Source organism: Rutidosis leptorrhynchoides, chromosome 11 (assembly GCF_046630445.1).
Source record: "Rutidosis leptorrhynchoides isolate AG116_Rl617_1_P2 chromosome 11, CSIRO_AGI_Rlap_v1, whole genome shotgun sequence".
Taxonomy (NCBI): Eukaryota; Viridiplantae; Streptophyta; class Magnoliopsida; order Asterales; family Asteraceae; genus Rutidosis; species Rutidosis leptorrhynchoides.
Genome location: NC_092343.1, coordinates 402,419,974 through 402,446,810, shown reverse-complemented (window position 1 = coordinate 402,446,810; position 26,837 = coordinate 402,419,974). Strand labels below are relative to the sequence as shown.

The 26,837-nt window shown below is 37.1% G+C and overlaps 3 protein-coding genes across 3 annotated transcripts; 2 read left to right on the top strand and 1 right to left on the bottom strand.

Moving 5' to 3' along the window:
* The first annotated feature begins 4,720 nt into the window (after window positions 1-4,720).
* Window positions 4,721-7,147, top strand: LOC139876132 (probable receptor-like protein kinase At5g59700). Its single transcript, XM_071863435.1, has 3 exons — window positions 4,721-4,726; window positions 5,159-6,160; window positions 7,061-7,147. Exons 1-3 carry the CDS (start codon window positions 4,721-4,723, stop codon window positions 7,145-7,147), a joined length of 1,095 nt encoding a protein of 364 aa, XP_071719536.1.
* A 1,661-nt stretch (window positions 7,148-8,808) lies between these two features.
* LOC139876131 (uncharacterized mitochondrial protein AtMg00810-like) lies at window positions 8,809-9,945 on the bottom strand. The gene has a single exon (XM_071863434.1). It carries the CDS (start codon window positions 9,943-9,945, stop codon window positions 8,809-8,811), a length of 1,137 nt encoding a protein of 378 aa, XP_071719535.1.
* Window positions 9,946-15,394: 5,449 nt separating this feature from the next.
* On the top strand, window positions 15,395-16,265 carry LOC139876280 (uncharacterized). Its single transcript, XM_071863583.1, has 3 exons — window positions 15,395-15,701; window positions 15,848-15,944; window positions 16,033-16,265. Exons 1-3 carry the CDS (start codon window positions 15,430-15,432, stop codon window positions 16,210-16,212), a joined length of 549 nt encoding a protein of 182 aa, XP_071719684.1. The 5' UTR covers window positions 15,395-15,429; the 3' UTR covers window positions 16,213-16,265.
* The last annotated feature ends 10,572 nt before the right edge of the window (window positions 16,266-26,837 follow it).

Genomic DNA, 26,837 nt, shown 5'->3' with positions numbered 1-26,837 from the left:
TAGAACTCAGGGGCGAAAATAATATAGGGGAAGGTAGTGATAGTCGCCCTTAGTCCCTAGAACTCAGGGGCAAAAATAATATAGGGGAAGGGGGTAACAGTCGCCTTTAGTGGATTTGTAGTTTTTACAAAATTTTTGAAATTTTCAATTTTGCCCCTAGTGGTTTTTCTTTTTGCCCAAAAGTTTTTATATTTTGCTCAAAAACCTCCATAATTTGCTCCAAAACCTAAATATTTTTGCTCAAAAATCTACATATTTTGCCCAAAAAAAATTGCTACGCTTTTAATTTTTTTTTTCATCCCAGTAAAAAAAATTCATGTTTCCGCCACTGCGAGGACCTATTCACAATTCAACAATCCACGCGGACGTCCTGAATGCATACACATACAAATACATATTCATTATACTCACCTTGGTTACGAGAATAATGACAATCAATCACATATATCGAACAACAATCCAAACAAGCACAATCAATCACCGCAAATTCCAAGCAAGCAACACAAACAAGTCTAACTCAAAGGTTCCAATTAGGATCAACCTATACAACAAACAAACTTACAACACATCTCACATAACTAATTCATTCACTAACTTACACATTCAAACTTGTCCAATATGACACATCAAGCCATTGACCCATTAACGCTTTTATTCACACAAACCATACCCAGACACTTCTAATCCATCATACGACATCCATTTAAGCCACTTATATCACCTCATTGATCCAAAACATGATTTAAACACTTTACACCCATTTTGCCAGAATTGAAACTTTTGGACAGCCTGTATAATATAGCGAATCTGACCCTCTAAAACTCACTTTCAGAGACTTCAAGGCCATATTCATTAAAAAGGACACTCAAAGACCTTTCTGAAAAGTGTTTACACATCCCAAACGGAGTTACGATTGATTTAATACGATTTTTCTTACGAAAAAATGTTTTTAACTCAACCTACAAATTTCAGCTTTTCGACAAAAGCATAAATTAACCAATTTCATCCGTTCAAATATGAATCAACTAGATTATGACTTCTACACATTAAATTCATGACTTTATCAACAAAGACTCATCTCATTAGACATTCAACCTTTTTTACAAACACCAACTACCCCCATATATCCAAAACCATATACAAACTCAAAAACCCTGACCATGAAACTTTAATATCTAGGGTTCTTACCAAGAGATTGAAAATGAAGATGACGGAGATGATCTTTTGCAGAGTTTTCACTTCCTTGTGGTCTTTAACACCTTAATTTCACATGCTCTTGAGTTTGATCCCTAATTTCTTCAAAATCAAAACCCTTTTCCGCTACTCATTCCGTCTCCCACGTTGCCTCTCTTTTTTTCTCTGGAATGTAAATTGGTGAAAAGTGGGGTGAACTCTAAATTTAAGGGTGTTCATCGATTCGGTTTTCGGTTTGTTCGGTCTACTCAGTTTGGTGTATTCAGTTTTGAAACTTTTTGAGCAGAACCAAATTCAAAAACTGAAACCGAAACCGAAACCAAAACTGAATTCGAATTTGGTTCGGGTTCGGTTTCGGTTAAAACCAAAAATCTTAAAAATATAAACTTTAGCTAAAATCATCGATTATACCACCTTAATACAACCGACAAGTATAGCAATCGTGCCACTTTAGAATTACAAACTTATGAATACACGAAAAAGTAAATGTCTGTTATGGAAGCTTGACATTAATATAGTGCATACAATGAAAAAGCTAGTATAACCACAAGCCAATGCAATTCACTGTATAAGAACAATTAAAATGCAAATAATAAACTTTAAGAGAATATTTAAAAAATTGGTGTTTTCAAATTAAGTGGGTTTGAATTCAGTTTTGGGTTTCGTGAAATGTATAGAGTTTGTTTATATATACTTTTGAAACGTCCTTGATTCATAGTTTTTTTTTTTTTTTTTTTTACAAACTGACACTGAACCAAGTTACACTGCACAATGCCTCGAAAAGTTGTGCGGCACCAAGTACAACTAAGTCTGACACCAAGAATGAGTTTAGCTTCAAACTTCAAAACACGTTGTACTGCACGGCGCGCGGTAATACTTCATCAAACCTGCTCCAAATTTCACCAATTCAACTCAAATTGACACTTGAACAAATAGTCTATGACTTCCAAATAAATTTAGCTACATTTCAAAGTCAAGTACACTTCGTCTAACAACATAAGCTTTAAGATACATTCATTTGGATTCTTTGACATCTAAACAATAAATGACATCAAGTTGACAAAAGACCAATCATAAATTCGTTCATAAAACAAGTTCAAAATTAGAAAGTGGCATTTTTACATTCAAGATATGATATCCGTACGGGGTCTAGAAAATGGAACCTCTACTTACCAAACGAGTGTGCTTCAATAATCAACTAAGCCTTATTCATGCCTTTGTAGCTAGAACCAACGTCACCTACAATACACATTCAACTATAGGAAATAAGCAAGAGCTTAGTGAATATACAAGTGTAAATAGTTTAACAACTAAGCATATCATACACATACAAAAGTAGTAACACTTACTACAAGCAAGGTTTGGAAAACGGAAACGTGCCTCAAGGCGTTTTCCCTTTGTGAGGCGAGGCGTACGTTCGAAGCGGAGTTGACCAACGTTGACTTTTTAATATAAATATATATTTTCTGATATTATATAAATAATAGGGACTGTTATAGTCATTTAATAAAAAGTTCATGGGTGCATATCAAGTTTGTTCTTATTATTAAAGTTTGGTAAAAGTTTATGGGTTGTTATTGTCATTTGATAAAAGAAAAAGAAAAATATATATGTAAAATATATATAAATATATAGATATATAGATAGATAACATCACGTGACCAGGTCCAGATCTAAAAGATCTAAAAAGTAAACCTACTACACCTTTAATATACGGGGTATTCACCAACCACTCTACAGTTACAAACCCTAGAGTACGACTCTAAAGTTCACTAACCACTCAACAGCCGCAAATCAATCTTAAGGTATCATCTTCTTCAACCTTGTTTAATTCACCAGTTCTTTGAATCATTCTTCTTCTTCTTCTAGCCGCCCTAATTTACTTTCCCGCTATTTTCAAAGAGGCGTACGTTTTTATCAACCTGTGAGGCGTACCAAAAATCGAACCGCCTCTAAGCTTGAGGCGTACTTTTTTATGTATGCAGTGAGGCGTGCGTTTCAAAGCGGTCAATTTCAAAAACGTATCGAGGCGCGCCTTGAGGCGTACGCCTCAACCGTTTTTTTAAACCATGACTACAAGTAAATGCTAACGCTTCCGAAGCCTAATCAATTGTGATAATCGCACAAGGCTTATTGCCACCAAAGCATTCTAGCTTGCGCTAATTAACTAAGCACATTTGGGATATAACCCCCATCCAAATCACATGTCACCACTTGCTCAATTGCAAGTCAATGACATGTGACCCATTTACAACCTATATACTCACCCGTCCACAATAAGCACAAAGGACAAGCAAGCTCCTTTAGCAACCTATTCACAAATTATACATACATACATACATTACTTTTCATACCTTAATGTTATACTTCATTTAAGTAAGTGTGGTTCAACACACTCCCTTCCAAACAAGCTACTACACTAAAATCATTCTAGACCCAAACCCATATTGACATCTTCAAGATTTTGGCTACAACTACTTGCAAATTATTCAACTTCTATAACTCAACAACTTATTACACAAAACAATTCTAACAAGAACATTGATAGTCAAATGATACTCTAATATTAATAAGTATAACAAAGGAAGTAATTTTCCTTATACATGACTAAAAACTTATTTCTTAATGTCAAGTCACAACTAATTAAGGTGTGACTTCTAATTCATCAAATTTGGGTTTTTAACAACAACTTCGTATATAGAACTATCCACATCATCTACTAACATCCCATAAACCAAAATACCCATTACCATAACATTCTAACAAAAACCTCAAATTTATAAAAATGCAAGAGTTAGGGTTTCTCTTACCAAAATGATTAAAGACGATGAAATTGATGTCTCAACAACAAAAACAAAGCTTCTCCTAATTAGTTGATGATCCAAAGGTAAAGGAATTCCTCTAATTTGCTTCCAATCCACAAACCCTAGCTTTCTTGCACAACTCGTTCTTTCTTTCTCTATTTTGTGTGAGTGAAAAAATGGAAAATGAAATAAAATTTCTGGAACTTTCAAGATATTTGGGTTTATACCCGAAATCACACAAAACACCCTTCGTCTTTCAAAAGTTACAAAAACGGTACCTAAACCTGGCCGCCTTACTGCGCGGCGCGCCGATATATTGAAACTGGGCTGGTACAATTTTATATTTTATACAAGATAATACAGTAGTACAGTAAAGAGTACTCTTTATTAATTTAGGAGACCGCATCAGTAAAATGAGCGGGATTTGAATACATTTTCGTCAAAAGTTACCGCCTAATAATAATAAAATAAAAGGCAATATATTACATAAATTGTTAATATTATTATTTTGAATTCTGTTTAATCGAATTCAAATTTTTCTAAATGAAAATCGAATTACAAATTCGGTTTCGATTTTGATCGATCCGAAAATCGTTTTTGAAATTCGATTTAGTTTTTACGGATTGGTTTCGGTTTGACTTTCGGGTTAAACGATTTCAAACCGAATATTGAAAGCCTCTATCTAAATTTCCAGCCATTTAATCAAGTTTCCAAAACTTGCAATGCAGGTCCCTCCACTTTTCAAACTTTTCAAAAAATCCCTCAAACTTTTAGGAACTTAACAGTTTAGTCCCTCAATTAATTTGGGTCTTACATTGTCACCTTCAACTGTTACTTCCCAAATATTGTGATTATCTATTGTATAAATATTGATATAGAAGTTTATATTCTAGGTATCAAATTAAATCTTCAATTTATTGCTAGTTGATTACATCCAATAAGTCACTAATATGATGCAAAATGAACACAAAATCATACACTTATATATTTATGTACATTCAATATAAAAAACCAATTAATAGTAGTTTTTACTTTATAATGCCATACGTAGGGTTCTAAAATGGATCAATAAGGGAAATATTTTTTCTTTTTCATTGCTAAAACGTAAATGTGTAAAGTGCTAAGACTATCATTTTTTTTTTTTTTTTTGTGTGTTGCAGGGGAACTTGGACCACCTGAAGATTAAACTTCATGAAATAGAGCTTGCCACTGAAAATTTTGCCGAAATATACCGCATCGGATCAGGCGGATATGGTGAGGTTTTCAAAGCAGAACTTGAACATTTTGATAACACCAAAGAAATTTCCATAGAGGGGACAAATAAGTGTGACTTACCCAAGAGACGCAGCGTTGTAGCTATAAAACGCAGCATTAATAAAGTGGACAAACAAGAAAAACAAGTGTTCAATGCAGAAATTGAAACACTTTCCACTTGTATGCATCCCAACATAGTCACTCTTCTTGGGTATTGTGATGAGGGTCCACACATGATCATTGTTTATGAGTTTGCTTCTAATGGAAGCCTTGAAGAATACTTAGGACCCACCGGTAAGATGACTAATTTTACTTGGGTGCAACGATTAAATCTATGCCTTGATATTGCACGTGGGCTGAATTACATTCACACCAGCATCGACGACAAACAAAATATTATACACCGTGATATGAAAAGCGCGAATGTTCTACTAAATGAGAAGTTGGAAGCGATGATTGCTGACTTTGGGCTCTCTAAAACTTACCAAGCAAATCATACAGCAAGCACGATTAATACCAAAAACATTGCGGGCACACCATTCTATTTGGATCCGGAGTATGAGAAGACTGGTCGATTGAAGAAAGCTTCAGATATTTACTCTTTTGGAGTAATTTTATTTGAAATGTTATGTGGGAGGTTAGCGTATGATCAAATCTACTTGAAGGAAAATGGCAATGGGCTTGCACCCGTTGCACGACGACATGTCAAGGAAGGAAAAATATATGAAATGGTAGATCCTAAGATAAAGGAAGAACGTGATGAAGAGAACATTTTTACTAAAATACTCAATCGAGATTCTTTAGACACATTTATAAAAATTGCAGATCGATGTGTAGCGGAAAAACAAAGTCAGCGCCCGACAATTGAAATTGTCATTGAAGAACTCAAGAAAGCATTATACGCTCAGGTTAGTCAATATTAAAACTTAAAGCTATTTAATATATAAACTACAAATACACAGGTTCTAAAAGAAGTCTTTCATTAAAGTCTTGATAAATCTCAAAACTATTATCCAAATTTTCTATAGTAAAATGAAGAAAAGCATAAACAGTTTTTGGGTTTATATATTTTATAAAAGGACGTTTTGACCAAATGCATGTGTGGTCAAAACATAATTACTGAATGTATCTTTCAAAATATATTCCGATGTCATGTAGTCATGTTTTTTTATTTTTCTTTTTCATTAAAATCATTTAATTTAAATAACCTTTTTCTCGTAATGGCATAATGGACTTTGCTTAACTTCTTTGGAATTAAATTTTAATTGACTTCACTTATGTTAACTATGTAATAGGTATATTAATATTAACGACGTACGAATACATTGACATATTTATTCACATATACTCCCTCCGTCCCAAATCTGTTGTCCCCAGACAGAAAACGCGCAGTTTTAGGAAAATTCACTAACTTCATTCTCCACCAATAATATATCTTCTCTCTCCAGAATAATCTCTTTTGATTGGTTGAAAAAGAATCTGGACAATTAATTTGAGACATCTCAAAATGAAATAATGGACAATAGATTTGGGACGGATGGAGTATTAAATATGAATTTTGTTCGTATATTAATTGAACTTGAAGTGGTAGCTATGATCAAGCTCGTTTACTAAATGTGCTTTAAATTAAGTTCAAGCTTGGGCTCGAGCTCGTTTAGGCTCTGCTCGAATCGAGCTTTTAACGAGTCGAGCTCGAATAGCTCGCGAGTAATTCGACTCAAATGGTATCCCTATTAGAAAAGTGTGGACAGATGACCATAAAAATAATTAAATACTCTGTATGAGCTATAGGCTTGACCGAATCACAGATAAACTTGAAAGCGGTTTCGATCCAATGTTCCGAACCTCGCTTAAAGTTGAGGCTATACTACATCCAGCTTAGTATTCAAGCATAATAACTACTACATACTGGTCAATACATTATTAATAATCCTACGTGTCAATTCCTGATTATTTCTTGTCACGTGTCAACGCCTCCTTTATTCCTATCAGGTATCACAATTATTTCCATTTATTATTATTAATTGAATTATTAGATTTCCTAATTTAATTTTATATACTTATTTCATTACCTAAGATATTATATTATATTACCATATAATATTAATATTAACAACGCTATATATTATTACCTAGTATTATATCAATAATATTACTCCGTATATGTTATATATTATTATGAAACTGTTTTAGAGACTATTTGAAGTATTCATTTTCAATCAATAAATATTATTATAATTAGGTTTAAATTAGTTTGATACCAAAATAGATAATATCATACTAACTTTAAATTTATATTAAATCGATGCATTGATTTAATATAAATATTGATAATATATATATATATATATATATATATATATATATATATATATATATATATATATATATATATATATATATATATATATATATATAATGGTCATATATTAAAAATTATATACAATGTTTTTTTATTGTAATACAAATTATAAAATAGATATTTTTATTAATATTATAATACTATAATATTATAATATTATTTATGAATGATATTTTATATAATATAAAAATTAATTTACATTTTTCGCATAAAGTTAAAAAAATTACGTTAATATAATATTCGTAGAATATAGTATAAACGCAAGGGCTCATGTTTGTCAATTGAAGTTAAAATGGTTATTTGATAATCCTTATAGATATTTAGATGTATGACTACTCTGTTTCGTTTAAGATTTTGACATAATGAAATTAATTTGTACTAAAAAGATATACAATTAGAGATGTACACAAAATATTATTCTTATTGATTGGTTCTAATTTTTTTTTTTTTTCATGACTCATGTTTGGTGTATTATCGATTATTTGTCACTTGAAGTTAAAATGATTCCAACAGATGGGCTCATAATCTATGGGTTAATATTCAATACTAATGTTTTCGATACAAATATTATCAGTAACAGTAATAAAGGATTATTTATTGTAATTTTATTATACATTTGATAAGTATCAATATTAACGTTATCAACTACTAATTTATACAAATTCAATGCAACGCACGTGCTTATAAAACTAGTTAGTGTGTGTGTGTGTGTGTGTATATATATATATATATATATATATATATATATGTATATATATATATATGTATATATATATATATATATATAGTAGGATCAAGGGAGAAGTAACCAATCGGGGGGAAGCGGAGGGAAACAATTTTTTTTCATTTTTTGAAAAAACTCTGTTCACGAACATTATAGATTGGATAAAAATATGAACATTTAATAAAGACCCTTTGTGATAAATGTTTTTATTTTGGCGGGAAAAAGCTCGAAGAAGTAATATATAACAATTATCGTGTTTTTCGAGCGTATGTTGATGTTTTAGATACTAGGGTTTATAGGGTTTAGATATTAGCATTTAGAAATTCAGGGTTTAGGTTTAGGATTTAGATTGAGTTTTTAACACGAACGGTTTAGAGTTTAGGGTTTAGGGTTTAGGGTTTGGGGTTTTGGGTTTAGGGACTAAAATTCCTCGAATAGTATACGTGGGAGTCTCTTAGTGAAGATATCAGCTAAAATTGTGTTGGGACATGCATAACACGAACCTGTCCACGTGCCACTTTTTCACGAATGAAATGAATATCTAACTCAATGTATTTTGTCCCTTGATACTGCACCGGATTGCCAGATAAGTAAATGGCACTAACATTGTCACAAAAAACGAGTGTTGCTTTGGTAATGGGATCATGTAGTTCTAGTAGTAAATTGCGTAGCCAGCAAGTTTCAGCTACCACATTGGCAACACCCCTATATTCTTCTTTAGCACTTGATCTTGACACGATTTCCTGAAGATTAGAAGACCAAGAGATTAACTTATCACCCAAATAAACACAGTACCCAAAAGTAGACCGACGAGTATCGGGGCAATCTGCCCAATCAGCATCGGTGTAGGATACGATGGAGGAATTCGTTGTTTTCAAAATATGTAATCCAAGAGATAATGTACCTTTAATATAGCGGATAATACGTTTGAGAGAATGTATTTGTGCTTCATGAGGCGAGTGCATGTGTAAACAAACTTGTTTTAAGGCATAACAGATATCCGGTCGTGTAAAGGTTAGGTATTGTAATGCACTGGCTAGACTACGATAGGGTGTCAGTTTAGAGTAAGGTTTGTCCATAGAAGCACTTTGTTTACCAAGTATGTCGACTGGAGTGCTGAAGGGATTGTGTTGAACTAAATCTTCACGCGCAGTTATATCCCGTGCATAAGCTTGCTGATCTAGAAACAAACCCGAAGAATTGCGGGTAACCGAAATACCAAGGAAAGAACTAAGTGGACCCAATTCTTTCATAGCAAATTCTTCAGCTAATAGCTTTATAAGGTGGTCACGAAGGATCGAGGAAGAAGTGGTTAAGATTATATCATCAACATAAATAAGCAAATAAGCAATGTCAATATCCTTGTGATACACGAAAAGGGAGTGTTCACACTTGCTATGAATAAAGCCAATGGTGGCGACAAAATCAGTAAATCTTTGGTACCATGCTCGTGGAGCTTGTTTTAATCCATAAAGAGAACACTTTAGGAGACATACATGATTTGGATGTTGCGTGTTACAAAATCCCATGGGCTGATACATGTACACGGTTTCATTTAAAGAGCCATGTAAAAGGCGTTTTTCACATCGAGTTGATGTATAGGCCATGAATTTGAAACCGTAATGCTTAATACCGTTCGGATAGTGGCAGGTTTTACAACCGGACTAAATGTATCATGACAATCGACACCTAGCTATTATGCACGGCCATCTCCAACCAACCTTGCTTTATAACGTTCAAAAGTACCATCTGATTTTGTTTTATGTCTAAAAATCAACATTGAGCGGATAACATGCATATGTGGTTGGTGAGGTACAAGTATCCTTGTTTTATTATCAACTAGTGCTTTGTATTCATCGGTCATAACACGGTGCCAATTAGGGTCGGTCAAGGCTTGTTTGGGATTAGTGGGTAAAGGTGAGATCAAGGTTGAGGTCGAGACAAAAAGATTAAATGGGACACGAGGTTTTAAAATGCCAGTCATGCTTCTTGTGGTGATGGTTCTGATGGGTGGTTCAGTTTGAACAATCTGTAGACTAGGAGTATTAGATGATGTGTGTGTAGCATTAGGAGTTGCAGAGTTAGATTGTGAATTAGGTACTGAGAAAGAAGGAGTATTGGAATTATATGGACTAGACGAGTCGGAGGATGGTGCAGTATTGGAATTTGAATTGGTTGGCGAATGAAGTGGGCTGAGAAGTGGTGGGGTGGTGGACTGAATAGGCCCAAAGTTTGTGCCCGGAGGAGTGGTGAAAGGGCCAGAAGGAGAAATGGGCTGAACTGAAATAGGCTCAGACAAATTTTTGCCTGAGAACAAATTCATATAAAAAGAGGATTAATAGGATCAGTGAGAAATTTTTAAGTTGTAGGTGTAGTGACTTGAGTTTTTGCAAATGGAAAGGATGTTTCATCGAATAGTACGTGTCGAGAGAGTATTATCTTTTTAGTGGAGAGATCATAATACTTATAGCCACGATGGTTGGCGGGAAAACCGAGAAAAACGCACGGGGTGAAATGAGGTTGAAGTTTGTTTATTTTTGTAGATGGAATTATTCGATAGCAAAGATACCCAAATGCGTGAGTATAGGAATTGTGTGGGAGATAGATTGTGAATGACTTTGGATGGTAGAATATTAAGTATGTGGCATGTTCAAGTGCATGAGCCCAAAAATGTGGCAAGACACAAGAATGAGATAAAAGAGTGCTCTGATACCATAAAGGAATATAATCCGTGATTTTTATTAATAAATAAGCTGGGTATATATACAGAGAGTTTACAACAGAAATACAAAGAAAGTAGCTAACTAACATTACACTATAAAAGGTATATTTAACTATGTAACATACAGGTACAATCGGATATACATAAGTATAGTTGACTTGTTATTTTATTGTTTTATAAAAGTGTTCCGCACGAAAGGGAGTGATTCTTGGAAGAGTGATTTAGGTTGGCACGAAGTCTCAGATTCCTAAAATCCAAGAATTTCTAGTCACACAAAAGAGAGAGGTTCGCACGAGAGTCTAAGGTCTTACGCACGTGAGTCACTAAGTTCGCTCGAAGGAAAACTAAAGAGAGGTTTGCATGAAAGACTAAGGTTCGCATGAAGGTCACTAGACTTACGCACGTTGGAAGTTTTTCATAGGCTTTCATATGAAACTTGCTGTTTTAGGGTTATCAACCTCGATCGGCCTAAAACTTTGTTTTCGAGGGGAAAACCTAAATCTTTACGATAGGAACCTTTCAAAACACTTTTGACACAGAAAAACAACCCAATAATTTTAATTGTGAATATTCTAAATTTTTGATTAAAACCCAACCTTTTCAAAAACCAAATTAACAACTCAAAGATTTTGCTAGAAAAACGTTCAATCTGATCATCAACCAACACTCTGATACCACTTTGTTAATCGTTGATCCAGATATGAGGATCTTTATACAACAACGAGCATAATCAAAGACGAAAGAGAACCATTAATTCAAAGTAAACCAATATTATTAATAAACATCGAACGTATAAAATTACATATTAATTTAAATAAAGTAACAATGGTTGGACATGGGAGATCGAGCATGATCTTCTCAAAGCTCTAGAAATCGCCACAACAATAACCAAATATGTCACACAAGATATGCATCAACAACAATCTATTAATATAATGGTGCTCTCTCTTTTTTATATTTTATTTTTGAAATAGTTGATGTGTCTAATGATTTCATTACAGGAAAACAGCAAGGCTAACCTAAAAATTTCACTGGAAGAGATAAAATTTGCCACACAAAACTTCAGTAAAATCATTGGAAGTGGAGAGTTTGGGTATGTATACAAGGGAGAAGTTACTCGTGCTAATGGACGTAGGAGCGTTGCTGCAAAGCGGTTTAATAGGCATTATGAGTATCGAGGAATTGACTTTTCAACAGAACTTGAAATTCTTTTAGAGTATAAACATAAAAATGTCATTGGCCTTGTAGGATACTGCGATGAAAAGAATGAAAAAGTTATTGTTCACGAGCACACGTCCAAGGGAAATCTAAGTTGTCACTTAGACAGTGTTAAGCTAAACTGGATAAAACGGCTTAATATATGCATTGATGTGGCAAGCGTGTTGGATTTCTTTCATGGAGGTAGTGCAACACAAGAGGTGATTATACATAGAAACATAAACAGCATTAACATTCTTCTAATGAATGGTTGGAAAGCAAAAATTGCTGGTCTTGGGTATTCCATAATAAGTTCAATAAATCAGGAAAAGAACTACCTCATCGAAAATGTTTTTGATACTCCTGGTTATACTGATCCATCGTATCTGAGTTCTGGTATCTTAACAAAGGAATCAGATATATATTCATTTGGGGTGGTTTTACTTGAGATCTTGAGTGGAAAACTAGTATGTGAAAAGATCGATGGACATTATCAGAACGTAAGCCCTGTATTAAAATGTTACCATGAAGAAGGAATATTTGATGAGATAGTAGTGTTTGAGGGTATAAAGGAACAAATTGTACCGAATTCACTTGCTACGTTTCTTAAAATTCTTCATCAATGTTTAGATAACAACAGAGAAAAGCGGCCAACAGCACGAGAAGTGGTACTACAACTTCAGAAAGCCATGGATCTCCAAGTAAGTAATTTTTCATTTTCTTACACAAGTGTCTTCTTAATGACTAAAATCAAAAACTACAACATACTGATATGGGTACAAATAAGGTCACGAGTTCAAATTCTAATAAGGGGGAAAGTTAAAATTTGATAAATAAGGATGATATAATCTTGAAGTATGATTATTTTTGGATATTTATATTTTTTTTATTATTAAAAAGATAATCAGGACTTCAAATTGAAAATGAGAATAAGTCGATAAAATGTCCTTCCTATACAGAGGCAATTTAATATGATTTCTCTATGCTTATACAGATGGATAATAAAAAATGGGAGCCCAAATTGGCAAAAGACTACAAGGAAATAATTCATATATCAAACTCACCAGATATCTACTCTGATGAAAAGAAAGAGAATCTTTACAACATCTTCTCTAAGGGAATCCTCCTTCAACAGGGCAACATGGTAATCCAATCTTTCTCAATGACTATATGTTTTCAGTTTTCTGCATTCCATATGCAAGCTTTTAATTTGGTTGGTTCAAGTGAACACATCTTTACTTACGAAAATCTAAAGCACGTCTACTACTTAGGTACTCATACCATTTTTTTTTTCTTTTTTTTTTTTTTTTTGTAACAGGTACTCTCATTTGAAGGTCATGGAGAAAGAAATGAGTTGATATCCGCAACAAAGTTTATATACAGAAAACATTCTCCACATAAGTGGCGGTCTCTTACAGAATCAAGATTCTTTTCCTTTCTCTACATGTGTATTCGCACCTCCACTTCTACATACATTATTGTTGTTACATGTACTTTCAAACATGGCTAGTTTTTGATGGTAGCTTAGTGATTAGTTTACACCCTAACTATTATTATAAAATTGCATTATGTTCACATATGGTTAGATGTTCCTCAAAGTTTAGTTAACCATGAAACACTTACCCTTGATCAGTATTCTACTCCGTATATTATATATTTCGATGTCTAACTTCAAAACTATTTATAGTCGTGAAATTTTATATTGATTCATTTTTCAATAAGTATTCTGTTGTGGAGCGCCCCTGTTGGGTCCTCTCTTCGGAGAGCCATGAATTATAATTTTGTTAGCCGTTTTTGAGTTTATATTCATAACTGTAAGTTTTCTAATCTTATTGCAGGTTTCATAAAGTAGCAGAGATGTTGGATATTTCAAACTTGATGATCAAAATCGAGACAATACCTCAATTTTTATCGCCGGATGCCGTTTATGGGGTCCATTTAGTCTTTAAATTCTGTGGATTAAAAGACATTTCAAGTAAACCCATATATGTTAATCTCAAGTACACAAAGGATGACGAAACCTTACATTCATATTTTGCAACACAAAGAGACCAAGAGTGGATGATGATTGAGTTGTACCGATTCTTAAATCACAAGGATAATGTTGAGTTCGCGTTACTAATAGAGAGTCTTTCTCCATGCTACTTTGAAGATGATACTGTTTATGTTGAAGGCATTGAGTTTCGAGCCCTTAATAAAGCAAGTTTCGCTTTATTCTTTAGTTCCGTTTCAGATTTCTTTTTTTTTTTTTTTTTTTTTTTTTTTTTTTTTTTTTTTTTGTGTTTGTATTTAGTTATGGAGGTTTATGCATGGTAATTACTTTAATGATAATATTACATTACACTTCTAATTATAGCATGGAACATAAACTTATATACAGGTGGAGGATGAAGAAATGGAAAAGGTAAAAGATGTACATCAGGTATTGAAATCGAATTTGATCAATCATGATGATGTGCAACGAACGCTAGAAGCGGAAAATGAAAAGGTCCATTTTACATATCTATATGTATCTATCTGTAGGAGAACTATAACATTATTTATGGTTATATAACAATATCTCATTATATATTGTGTAGTTATTTTCTCTTAGCAAAGTGAATGGAAAGAAACAACTCACGATTTCGGCAAAGGCGGCTTTCAGTAACTTTTCTGATTTGAAGCATTATGAGTCAAAGCCATCATCCGAATCCAGGTATTACTTTCGAAATATGTTATGTAAAAAATTACCAATGACATGTCAACATGGGCGTCTCAGAGGGTGTGCGAGTAGGCCAATCGTACAGGGCCCAAAATTTTGAATACGGGTCGTTTTATTAAACGGGATAAAAAACTGGGTGTGTGATCACTTATTTGTATTAAGCGGACACGAAAATTGAGGCATTTGATAAAACGTGATGATGAGGATGTTAAAATTTTAATTTTTTATGAAGGCCCATTTAATATCCCGTACAGGGCCTTTCAAAGTAATGAGACGGCCCTGCATGTCAACAGATGATTTTAATAAATTTGTAATCACATGATGTATCATATATGCAGCTTTCAAGAGGTAGTTGAGCTGCTGCCACAAAAAGTATTTTATATCAACTTCGAAATTGAAAGTCAAAAGTTGTCACGCGATACAGAGTATATTTGTTTCCTTGTCTTCAAGCTCTCAAATGAATCTCAAGGGATGCATTGTCCGGTCAAAGTACGAGATCTACTCCACAGCGAGAACAAAGAGCCTGAAATTATTTATCTTACAACCCCAAAACCATGGAATTTATACAATCATACTCGGGTTCCGAAAGAAAGGGAAGATGGATGGATGGAAGTTCAAGTGTCGAAATTTGACTTGAATCGTGAACTTGATCAAGATGATTGTCTTTTTGTTAATTTAAAATTCATAAGTTACGAAGGAACCCTGCCCGGCCTTATTGTCAATGGCCTCGAGTTTCGTCCAGCGTAAGATATTTATACCACAAATTTCTTCTTGTTGTATTCCTTACATTCATCCCTTAAGGTGAATTCACATTTTATCATGTATTTTCATGCCTTATAATGCTTTTCAATTGCAACCTAATAACTTCTCTAATGTCATTATGCAATAGTCAAACAAGATGTACTTTGGGAGTGGATGATGAGGAGCCACTAGTGAAATTAGGTGACGATGATGCGCCAACAGTAGCTGATGTTGCAGTTGATCAAGTAATACTTACTTTTATAAAAAAGATGGTATTATTACTTTGTTGTTTAAGTGATCAAGTGTTTTAATTCTTATGTCAACTATTTTCAGGGCGACGATGGTGAGGATAACGTGGTTGATGTGGCAGTTGTGGCTAATGTGGTTGGTATTACTGGTGTTGTTGTGTCTGACCCAGTCACGGAAGTTATTGGTGGAGCGGATACTGTGCTCAGTGAGCCGATGGCTGATGTTGTAGTTCCTGGAATGGACGGCTTGGAACTCGGACCCTAGAGCTATTGACACTTTAGGTGCTGTTTCGGTTTGTTTGTAGGAGTTATGTTTTCCCAGGCTTGTTTCTATTGCTTGCAGCTCTTAATTTAATTAAGCTTTTTTTCAAAAAAGAAGTAATATAACTATCACGTTATTTCATAACTCTTCAATTCGGGAGCACAAAATAAGTAAATCTCATTTGTTTTCATTCTAAACTCGTAAACACAAATTATACAAATAAAATAACTAAAGGACAAAAACTCAATCATCTTATCTATTTGCCATAAATTCTTCATGATCAGCTCATGTGTCCAGTTCTTGAACTTCAAAGATAAGATCTTTAATCTCAGTAAAATAAATTGCCACAAATAACTATAGCAGGATACATGGGCTTTGCAATAACAACGCGAGCTATGTCTGTATTTGCAATAGGAGCAATAATATTACGAATGTTCTTATACCTTTGTCCATACCTGCGAGCTATCAAACAAAGAATAAATGTGAGTAAGAATTAGCTTGAGTTTTGCACAATAAGCACAAAAGACCTCCGTCAAGTTCGAGTTCCATTCCCATGACGTCAATTTATCTTGGTATTCAATCGAGCTGATGCTCGTCGTATTCACGATCATTGTGTGATGTTTGAAAATGACAATCGGCGTGTGGCGGAGTTGTCGGGGACTAATACCCGCCTCTAGAGGGAGCTGGCGTCGGCAAAGGAAGTCTTGGACTCCTCCCGGGATGAGTTACGGGTTTCCCGGGAGGCCTTGGAAGCTTCGAAGGAAGCACTGGCCCGGGAGCAGGAAACGGTCATCCTTCTCTCGGATGATAATAAGAAACTATCAGAGAAAGTTTCGGCAAAGTTGGGTGAACTTACCCGCCTGCAACATGGTATACCCGTACTTTTTTCCCGCCTACTGGAGTCCTCCATTGTTCATCGGCCATTCAATGCCTTTATCGAGGCTATCAAAAATTTAACCACTTTTGAGGTGCTAACGCGAGTGCAGTGTTTCTTGCCGGCCGGTAGTGCTGCACAAAAGATGAAGAACGACTTAAGCGCTACTTGTGTTCAAGATTGCCAACGAGCGCACGAGGCTCTTGGCCAGATTAGCTTTGAAGAATTGGATAGGATTTGTAGGGATGAGAACACATCCATGGAGGATATTGTAAACTACCAACCGTAGAGATATGCACTCGGTTGTGTTTTTCGTTCGTTATTAATGTAATTCCTTTACATTTTGTTATGTCTTGTGTGTAAGTTTATTTATGTGTGATTTATTTGCTGTGTCATGACAATAACGTAGATATCTAGACTACACGTGAGTATGGTCGAGTTGTTTATACGGTAAAATCGGACCGTCAATAACGTGGCAGGATACCCTCATTATCCGAGAAGGTTCTTCAAGGGGTATCCTCCTACCAACGAAATCTAGAAGGCATTTCTTCTGGCGGTAGGTCTGAAATATGCCAAAATACTTTTGATTGTGTTTGTGTCATATCCAGAGTTGCTACAGAGTACAAGTATATAAAATGTAATTTTATTGATGACTCATACTTAGAAATAATTTTTGATACATAAGTGTGCGATTCTTCTGCTGTCCGGGTGGGTGATCAGTCCTCCCAGTCACAGGTAGACTACACATGATATTTTTTTAAATGGAAGGTGTGCCAAGGTCGTTGTACTGGGATTCTGTCTGGTGTCTCCAGGTGATATGCGCCATAGTCGGTTATGCCGACAACCCTGTAAGGTCCTTCCCATCGTGGGCCTAGTTTTCCGATGTACTGTTGTCGGCTGGCTTCATTACTTCCTAACACTAGGTCGTGTAGTTGAAAGTTTAATGGTTTGACTTTTTTGTCATAATAGTTTGCAATTTTTTGCTTCTTTTGGCCTACCGGATGTGTGCTATTGTCCGACGCTCTTCCAGGGCATCTAGATTTTCTCGCAATGTTTCGTCATTTTGTTGTTCATCGAACATTGTTATTCGTTTGGTTGGGACAAGGATTTCAGTCGAGATGACCGCTTCAGTGCCGTATACCAGGCTGAACGGGGTTTCGTTTGTACTGTCTTTCGGTGTTGTCCGATGTGCCCAAAGTACATGTTGAAGTTCGTCCACCCATCCTGGTCGGTGTTTTCCTAGCCAGGCCTTTATTCGTGCTACTATATCCCTGTTAGTGACCTCGACCTGTCCGTTGGCCTGTGGATATGCCACGGAAGTGAACGATTGTTGAATGTCCATGTCTGCGTACCAGTGTTTAAAAGGATTATGTTTAAATTGTGTTCCGTTGTCGCTGACTATTTTGCGTGGTAATCCGAAACGACAAACGATATCCTCCCATACGAAGGTTAAGATTTTCCTTCTGGTAATCGTGCTTAATGGTCTTGCTTCGACCCATTTTTTAAAGTAATCAATTGCGACGACTAAGAACTTAACATTTCCGACACCTCTTGGTAATGGACCAACGATGTCGATCCCCCACTTGAAAAATGGCCAAGTGGCGTGTATTGGGATCATGTTACGCTGAGGGGATCTATTGACGTGGGCGTGTATTTGACACGCCTCGCAGTTTACGATCAGATCGTATGTGTCGCGGTACATGTGTGGCCAGAAATAACCCATTCTCTTGATCCTGCTGACTATCGTTCTGTAGCCGAAGTGTGTCGAGCAGGCTCCTTCGTTCATTTCTTATATGATTTATTTGGCCTGCGTCGGTCCGACACATCTCAAGTATGGCTCGGTGAATGATTTTCTATACACGATGCCATCTTTGAAGTGATACATTGGTGCACGCCTCCGAATCCTACGAGCTTGTAGTTTGTCTTCAGGAAGGGTGCCGTTGGTGAGGTATCGTATGAAGGGTGTCATCCAACAATCTTCGTCTTCCGTGATTATTTCCATGAGGGTATCTTCGTCGGTTGATTTTTGTTCCAGTACTTGCACCATGACCTTTTTGCTGAAGTGATCGTATAGCAGGGAGGCAAGTTTGCTTAAAGCATCTGCTTTTTTGTTACGGTTGAGGGGTATTTGTGTAATTTCAAATGCCACAAAGTTTTGAACCAGCGATTTTGCAAGCTCTAAGTATTTTTACATCGATGCGTCTCTTGCTTCGAAACTACCGTTTAACTGGCTTGCTACGAGTTGCGAGTCAACGTAAGCCGTGAGCCGTTGCACGTCGATTCTTTTTGCTAGGTGTATGCCTGCTAATAGTGCCTCGTACTCGGCTTCATTATTTGAGGCGGCAAATTTCAGTCGGATGGCATAAGTTATTTCTTCCCCGTTTGGGGTTACTAGGAGTAAACCTATGCCGGCTCCTTCCTCACTTGACGCCCCATCTGTATAAATGTAATGACCCGACTTTTTCGACTTCCTTTCGTGCTTTGTGCTTTCATGAAACTGCGTATTTGTGCGTACTGTGCTTTATTATACTCTGGGATCTTACTACATGTAGATTACTTTCGTTTATATGTTAGAACATGTATTTAAGTACGTAGGTTACTTAACTTGATCCCCGGAAGCTTTTACGACCATTAGTGTCACTTAACGTCTAGAACGAGCTATGTTTGTCGGTACACGTCTAACTTTGGTCATAATCGGAATATTATGACTACGAAATACTAATTGTTATTTTATAATAACAATTACTTGGGTTTTTGGATGCTTAATTACGCTTAGTAATTTACTAGAACACACTAGTTAGTCTTGTTGGACTTTCTACATTGTTGGACTTTAGCCCACACTACTCTAGCTAGTGGACTATTTAATTAGTCCAATTATTAATGACTAGTGACCCAATAATATGTAAGACAAATGCTCATTTATTAGAGAGAACATACTAGCATTTTTGTTAAGCATTATCCTTAATGTTGCATGGGATCCTAGCATAAGCACCAACTTTAGACAACCATTAACCATAAAGCAAAAAGTTGTCCCCCTTGTCCCCCATTACCACCTACGGCCACCACCACCCACCCTCACCCTCACCCTCACTCTCTATAAATACTAAGCTATTTCCTCACAATTCACACTTGCTTTCATTCACAATTTACACACACTTGTTCATTTATTTTCTCTCTAGTCTAAAACTTGTAAGTTTCTTGATTTTCTTCTTCTTCTTCTTCTTCTTCTTCTTTTTCTTCTTCTTTTTCTTCTTATGGTCACGACATCATCATCATTAGAAGATCAAGCTCTTTAGCTTTTTGATCTTGTTATATCTTGTAGATTCAAACATGGATTTGAATCCTTCAAGAACATGGAAGATTCAAGTTTTCTAGCTTTGAATCTTCACTTATTTTGTAGATCTAGATCTTTTTAGCTTTTAATCTCTTTATTTTGTTGTAAAGATTCAAACTTGTGTTTGTAGTCTTCATGTAACTTGAAGATCTAGCTTCATGCTTCAAGGATCTTCAAGAACAATCAAGATTCAAGCTTTCTAGCTTGGAATCTTCATTACTTTTGTTAGATCTAAGTTTTCTAACTTATGATCTTGTTATTTTATTATAAAGATCAAAACTTGTGTTTGTGATCTTCATATTACTTGAAGATCTAAGCTTTATGCTTCAAGATCTTCAAAGACACCAAAGATTCAAGCTTTCTAGCTTTGTAATCTCATAACTAGTGTGAAAAGGATCCAAGATCTCTAGCTTAGGGTTCCATTACTTTGTTTGATCAATTTTATGTTCATAGTTGTTTGATTGAATGAAAGTTTGTAGCTTTAGTTGTAAATAGAACTTGTATTTGTGTTAAGACTAAGAATATGATGTAACCTTGGTTCATCATCCTTCTAAAAATCTTAAGTGAGTTGAATCCTTACTTAGTCTTAATACTTTGTGTGTTGAAGGTTGAATCTTGGTCAAAGTGATGCTACCACATCATTGAGTTGTACACTTGAAGCTACAAGCATCAAGGATGAGAACCATGATGAGCATCAAGCACCAAGAATCCCACCGGAGCACTTATTTGCTGATTTTCAGGGTCTGATCAGGCTCTTTGGGCTTCTGAAAAGTTGATTTCTAGATAGTTCATTTCGAGTAGATGACCTTTCGTTTAAGACTTGCCTCAATCCGATATACGGTTTAGGATTTATAGCCTTTTTAAAATCACTACACCTTTGTAACGTTGTGCTGAAATTTCTGACCTACTCGCACTTAAACCGTCGCCTCGGTCAAACGAAGACGAGTTTGGTTCTGGAAATTGGTCAGAAATTAGAGGACTCACATACGGAGCCATAGCCACTGACTACGTGTCTTTTCGATTTACATAGAGGTCGTAGCAGCTGATCAAAATCAGCCTGTTGTTTTGATCTCTATACTTGTTAAACTTACTTAGCTTTTACGATGATGAATGATGATGATGATGACACCTAGTGACCTTTGACTTAGGTTGACGACCTTTCGGACTGAATTACTACTTGCATACTTTCGTATCGACTTTTACTGCTTATTCACTGTGAGTTATAGCATCCCTTATTACTTTTTACTATTTTTGGGACTGAGAATACATGCGCTTTTTATACGTTTTACATACTTGACACGAGTACTTAAACTTTACATATGTGTGGGTAACAAAATGGTATAAAGATTCCCCTTAGCTCGGTAATGTTTAATCATTGGTTTTCTAACCGTGAACGCGAATCTTAGATATGGATCCATAGGGTTTGACAACCCCACTCGGGTGTTTAATACTTCGAGGACAAACGTACTAGCCAGGTGCACTTTTAGGGGGTGATATACATACGTTAAGTCTAGTTACCGGGTGCCCACGATTAAGCATATACTGTTCATACTGTTTTGAAACACTGAAATCTCGTGGTCTACATTACTTTACTGATTACAAACTATAGCTCACCAACATCCGTGTTGACTTTTTAGCGTGTATTTCTTAGGTGCTTAGACGATGTTGCTTCCGCTGTTAAACTTGCTGTCTTAGTGTTATAGACTTGCTGTTATGGACCTGCTGTGTTAGATTTCCGCTGCATTACTTAGAGATGTCTCAATCATGGAACTTTTATTTTACATTCGTAACTTTTGTTATTTTCAAACAATGGCTTTTTAACGACCTTTGGGTCACGTACTTATGTTTATGCTTCTATTCATAGGAAGCACGTTGTCTTTTGTAAAACGTTATTTTTTCATGAATGCAAAACTGGTTTTTAAACAGCATATAGTGTTTGACCTTGTAATGATCATGTTGTTTATGAACCGTACACGATGGTTTTGTACGGGGTGTCACATTTGGTATCAGAGCATTGGTTGTAGGGAATTAGGTTGCATTAGTGAGTCTAGACCAGACCAAGTAGGATTCACTAATAGGACTAATCTACAACTTGCTCGTTTACCTATTACTGTTTACTACTGCATGCCATTATGTTGTATTACTACCTGTCACTGCTTACTACTGCTGCATGCTACTTTTATACTGCCATATGATCTTTCTGCATGCTTACTCTTACTGCTATGTGAACTTACTACATGCTGCTACTTATTCTCGTTACCGCATACTACTACCTGCTTTTGCATGTTACTTCTGTTTAGAACTGTTTTCATTGCCATGCTATGTACTGCTGTAGACGATCTAGGTTGCTGTAGTGCCTGATTTCGTGCTTGCTATATGTCTTACTGACATGGAAAAAGTTATTTTTCCTTGTTCAGATGACGGACATGCTGCCTTTGACCATAGACTTCGATAGTGACTCAGAGACGACTGTTGCCTCATCTACTATTGTTGCTGACTCACCGCTACCCTCCGGCGACTCCGGCGATTCGTCATCCGGAGATAGCAGATACGCGATTGACCTGATGGACATCTCGGACGGAGATGAGGTTCCAGAGGAGATTCCAGCTCCACCCAGCCGTGGACTCCCGGGGGCCAGCGCCATTCCGGTGATGCTGTGATTCCTGGGGGAAAATGGGGACGGTCCTTTCCGTAATGAGCATGGACATTGGGCTAGACGCATCGCTGATGGACGTGTTGTACCGATTCCACCAGGCAGATATCGACTTATGACCACCGGCCAGACGCTTTCTCCCGCCCGCGATGATCCTGCATTACCTTCCGACGATTCGGACGGTTCATCATCCGATGACTCCAGCGAGGAGGATCCCGAGGAGGATTTTGAGGAGGACCCTGAGGAGGAGCCCGTGCAGCTGCCCTCTAGCCCGCCGAAGAAGCGGTATCATTTCGATGGTACTGTTATTCAAGAGGTTAACGGAGGTAGACCGTTTGTGGGCGCACATGGACAGTTGGTTAGGGTCACAGCCCGTAAGCGGGTTGTACCGTATCCTGCCGACCCATTCGTGCGTAAGACCGCCCGCACTTTTCTGTCTACATCTGCATCATCTGGACCATCTGCACCACCGGCACCCTCTGCACCATCTGCACATCCTACCCCACCAGCATCCCCCGTCGTCGAGGAACTGACGAGGGAAGTGCATATCCTCCGTGCTCGGGTAACTGAGCTCGAGGAGCAGATGTCCCACCTGATGGACATCATTTACCCACCTTCAACCTAGGACTACTGTACTAGGTTTCCTTATGTATTCCGTTTGTAGTTTCCTGTTTTTCGTTAATGTAATGTACGAACCTCATGCCATTGTACGTAACTCTCTTATTATGAATAGAATTACTGTTGCTTAACTGTTGTACGGCATTTACTTTAAACTATTACATGTTGGCTTTTGTGCTATCTAATGCTGTTGCCATGCTTAGTTATCATGTACTGTGTTGCTTCTGTGTTGTTTCCGTACTATTTGCCTTGTGCCATGACGTTACCGACTGTTGGATTTTGACTCGAGTCAAAAATTTTGCTTAGAAGATCGATGGCTAACGGAAGAGGTCCGCGAGAAATCCCTACCGCCGCTCAGCTCGAAGAGATGATCGCCGCTCGAGTAGCCGCGGCTATGGCGAATGCCAACCCTGCTCCAGCTCCACCGGCTAACCCAGTTGCTCAGAACGGGTGTACTTACAAGGAGTTCATGAGTTGCAAGCCCAATTCCTTCGGTGGAACGGAAGGTCCAGTTGGACTAACAAGATGGTTTGAGAAGTTGGAAGCTGTGTTCCGTGTGAGTAACTGTTCCGAAGGGAATAAGACTAAGTTCGCATCCTGCACTCTGTCAGAGGGAGCTTTGACTTGGTGGAATACGTTTGCCCAGGCTCGAGGAATCGATGAGGCTTATGCAACATCCTGGGAGGATTTTAAGAAGGCTATGATCGAGGAGTACTGCCCCAGAACGGAGATTCGAAAAATGGAAGCGGAGTTTTGGGAGTTGAAAGTTGTAGGAACTGACCTGGATGGCTATAACCGAAGGTACTTGGAGTTGGCGTTGATGTATCCCACAATGGTTACCCCTGAATTCAAGCGTATGGAAGGATATCTGTGGGGACTCCCCAAGGACATTCAAGGAAATGTCACTTCTTCGAAGCCGGCAAATGTCTCGGAAGCTATGCGTATGGCACACACCCTAATGAATCAAATTAAGCACCAGGAACCGGAAAAGGGGAAATCAGAATCGGGATTTAGTAATGGGAAACGTAAGTGGGACGGCAACAAGGGAAGGAGTTTTGACCAGAACCCACCTAAAAAGTATGAGAATTTCAAGGGAAACGACTGGAGGAACCCGAACCCGAATCCCAGCTCTAATCCTATCTACAAAGGCACCCTTCCTCAGTGTAAGAGATGCTACAAGCATCATACTGGACAGTGCAACGTAGTGTGCGAGAAGTGCAAAAGGATTGGACATATCGGCAGAGATTGTAAGAGCACCGCCCCAGCTGTGAGGACCAACCCTACTGGACCGAGGAAGTGCTATGAGTGCGGTCAGTAGGGCTACTTCAGGAATGAATGTCCCAACAAGAAGAAGGATGGCGGGCTAGCACGTGGGAGAGCCTTCAACATGAACGCAAGAGATGCCCGCGAGAATCCTGACTTGGTTACAAGTACATTCACTGTCAACAATCTATTAGCTTCTGTTCTGTTTGATACTGGTGCTGATAGGAGTTATGTTTGTAGACACTTTTGCTCTAAGATAGATTGGTCGTTAGTTCCTTTGGAGGAGAGTATGCTTGTTGAGGTAGCCAATGGAAAACTTGAGAAAGTTGACCAGATTGGCCGAGTAGGTATTATCAATCTAGATGGAGTAGATTTTGAGATGGATCTAATACCCCTCAAGTTGGGAAGCTTTGATGTGATTGTCGGTATAGACTGGCTATCCAAGGTAAGAGCCGAAGTTATCTGTGGAGAGAAGATTCTTCGAATACCTCGCGAAGATGGAGAGCCGCTGATTGTTTATGGAGAGAGATGTAGCCCGACGCTGAACCTTATTAGTTTCATGAAGGCACAAAAGGTTATGAAGAAGGGGCATTTTGCTATTTTGGTGCATGTAAAGAAGCTAGAAGTTGAAGAGGAGAGCGTGGACGATGTGCGGATCGTGAACGAATTTCTCGACGTCTTTCCAGAAGAGTTACCTGGATTACCGCCACCGAGAGCACTGGAGTTCCAGATCGACCTAGTGCCGGGAGCTGCACCCGTAGCTCGCGCACCTTATCGACTAGCACCTTCCGAATTGCGAGAGTTGCAGAGTCAACTACAGGAATTGCTAGACCGTGGGTTTATCTAACCGAGTTCATCGCCTTGGGGCACACCTGTTTTGTTCGTGAAGAAGAAGGATTGATCTTTCCGCATGTGTATCGATTATTGTGAGCTGAACAAGTTGACGATTAAGAATCGATATCCTCTTCCTAGAATCGATGATCTTTTCGATCAGCTGCAAGGATCCAGCGTTTACTCCAAGATCGATTTACGATCAGGTTATCACCAGTTGAGGGTGAAAGAGAGTGATGTGATGAAGACTGCGTTCAGAACCCGTTATGGTCATTATGAGTTTCTCGTGATACCATTCGGTTTAACCAACGCACCTATCGTGTTCATGGATCTCATGAATCGAGTATGCAAGCCATACCTGGACAAGTTCGTTATCATCGTCATAGATGATATCCTCATCTATTCCCGAAGTGAAGCAGAACATGAGGAACATCTTCGACTAGTGTTGGAACTCTTGAGACAAGAGCAATTTTATGCCAAATTCTCCAAGTGTGAGTTTTGGTTGAAGGAAGTCCAATTTCTTGGTCATATGGTGAGCGATCACTGTATCAAAGTCGATCCCGCAAAGATCGAAGCTATCAGCAAGTGGGAAACCCCCACTACTCCGACTCATATCCGCCAATTTCTAGGCCTCGCCGGTTACTACCAAAGATTCATTGAAGGTTTCTCGTTGATTGCGTGTCCTTTGACCGCATTAACTCATAAGGGGAAGAAGTTCGTTGGGAAGCCGAGCAAGAGTCGGAATTTCAAACCATGAAGCAGAAGTTAACCACCGCTCCTATCCTATCTGATGTGCAGCGGGGTGTATATAAAATAGTTTATATTTTACTAGGAAAAACTATTAAATACGATACAATTTTACACAAGATATTTATTTATTTATAGAATGGATATACTTAAACCTTGCTACAACACTTATAGGCAGTGTACCTAATCGTACAGTAGTGTAGTTTTTAGTAAGTCCGGTTCGTTCCACAGGGAAATCTTTAAACAAAGCTCAACGCTATATTAGTTTACTTTTATAAAAATACAAATATATATATAAGTAATATTAT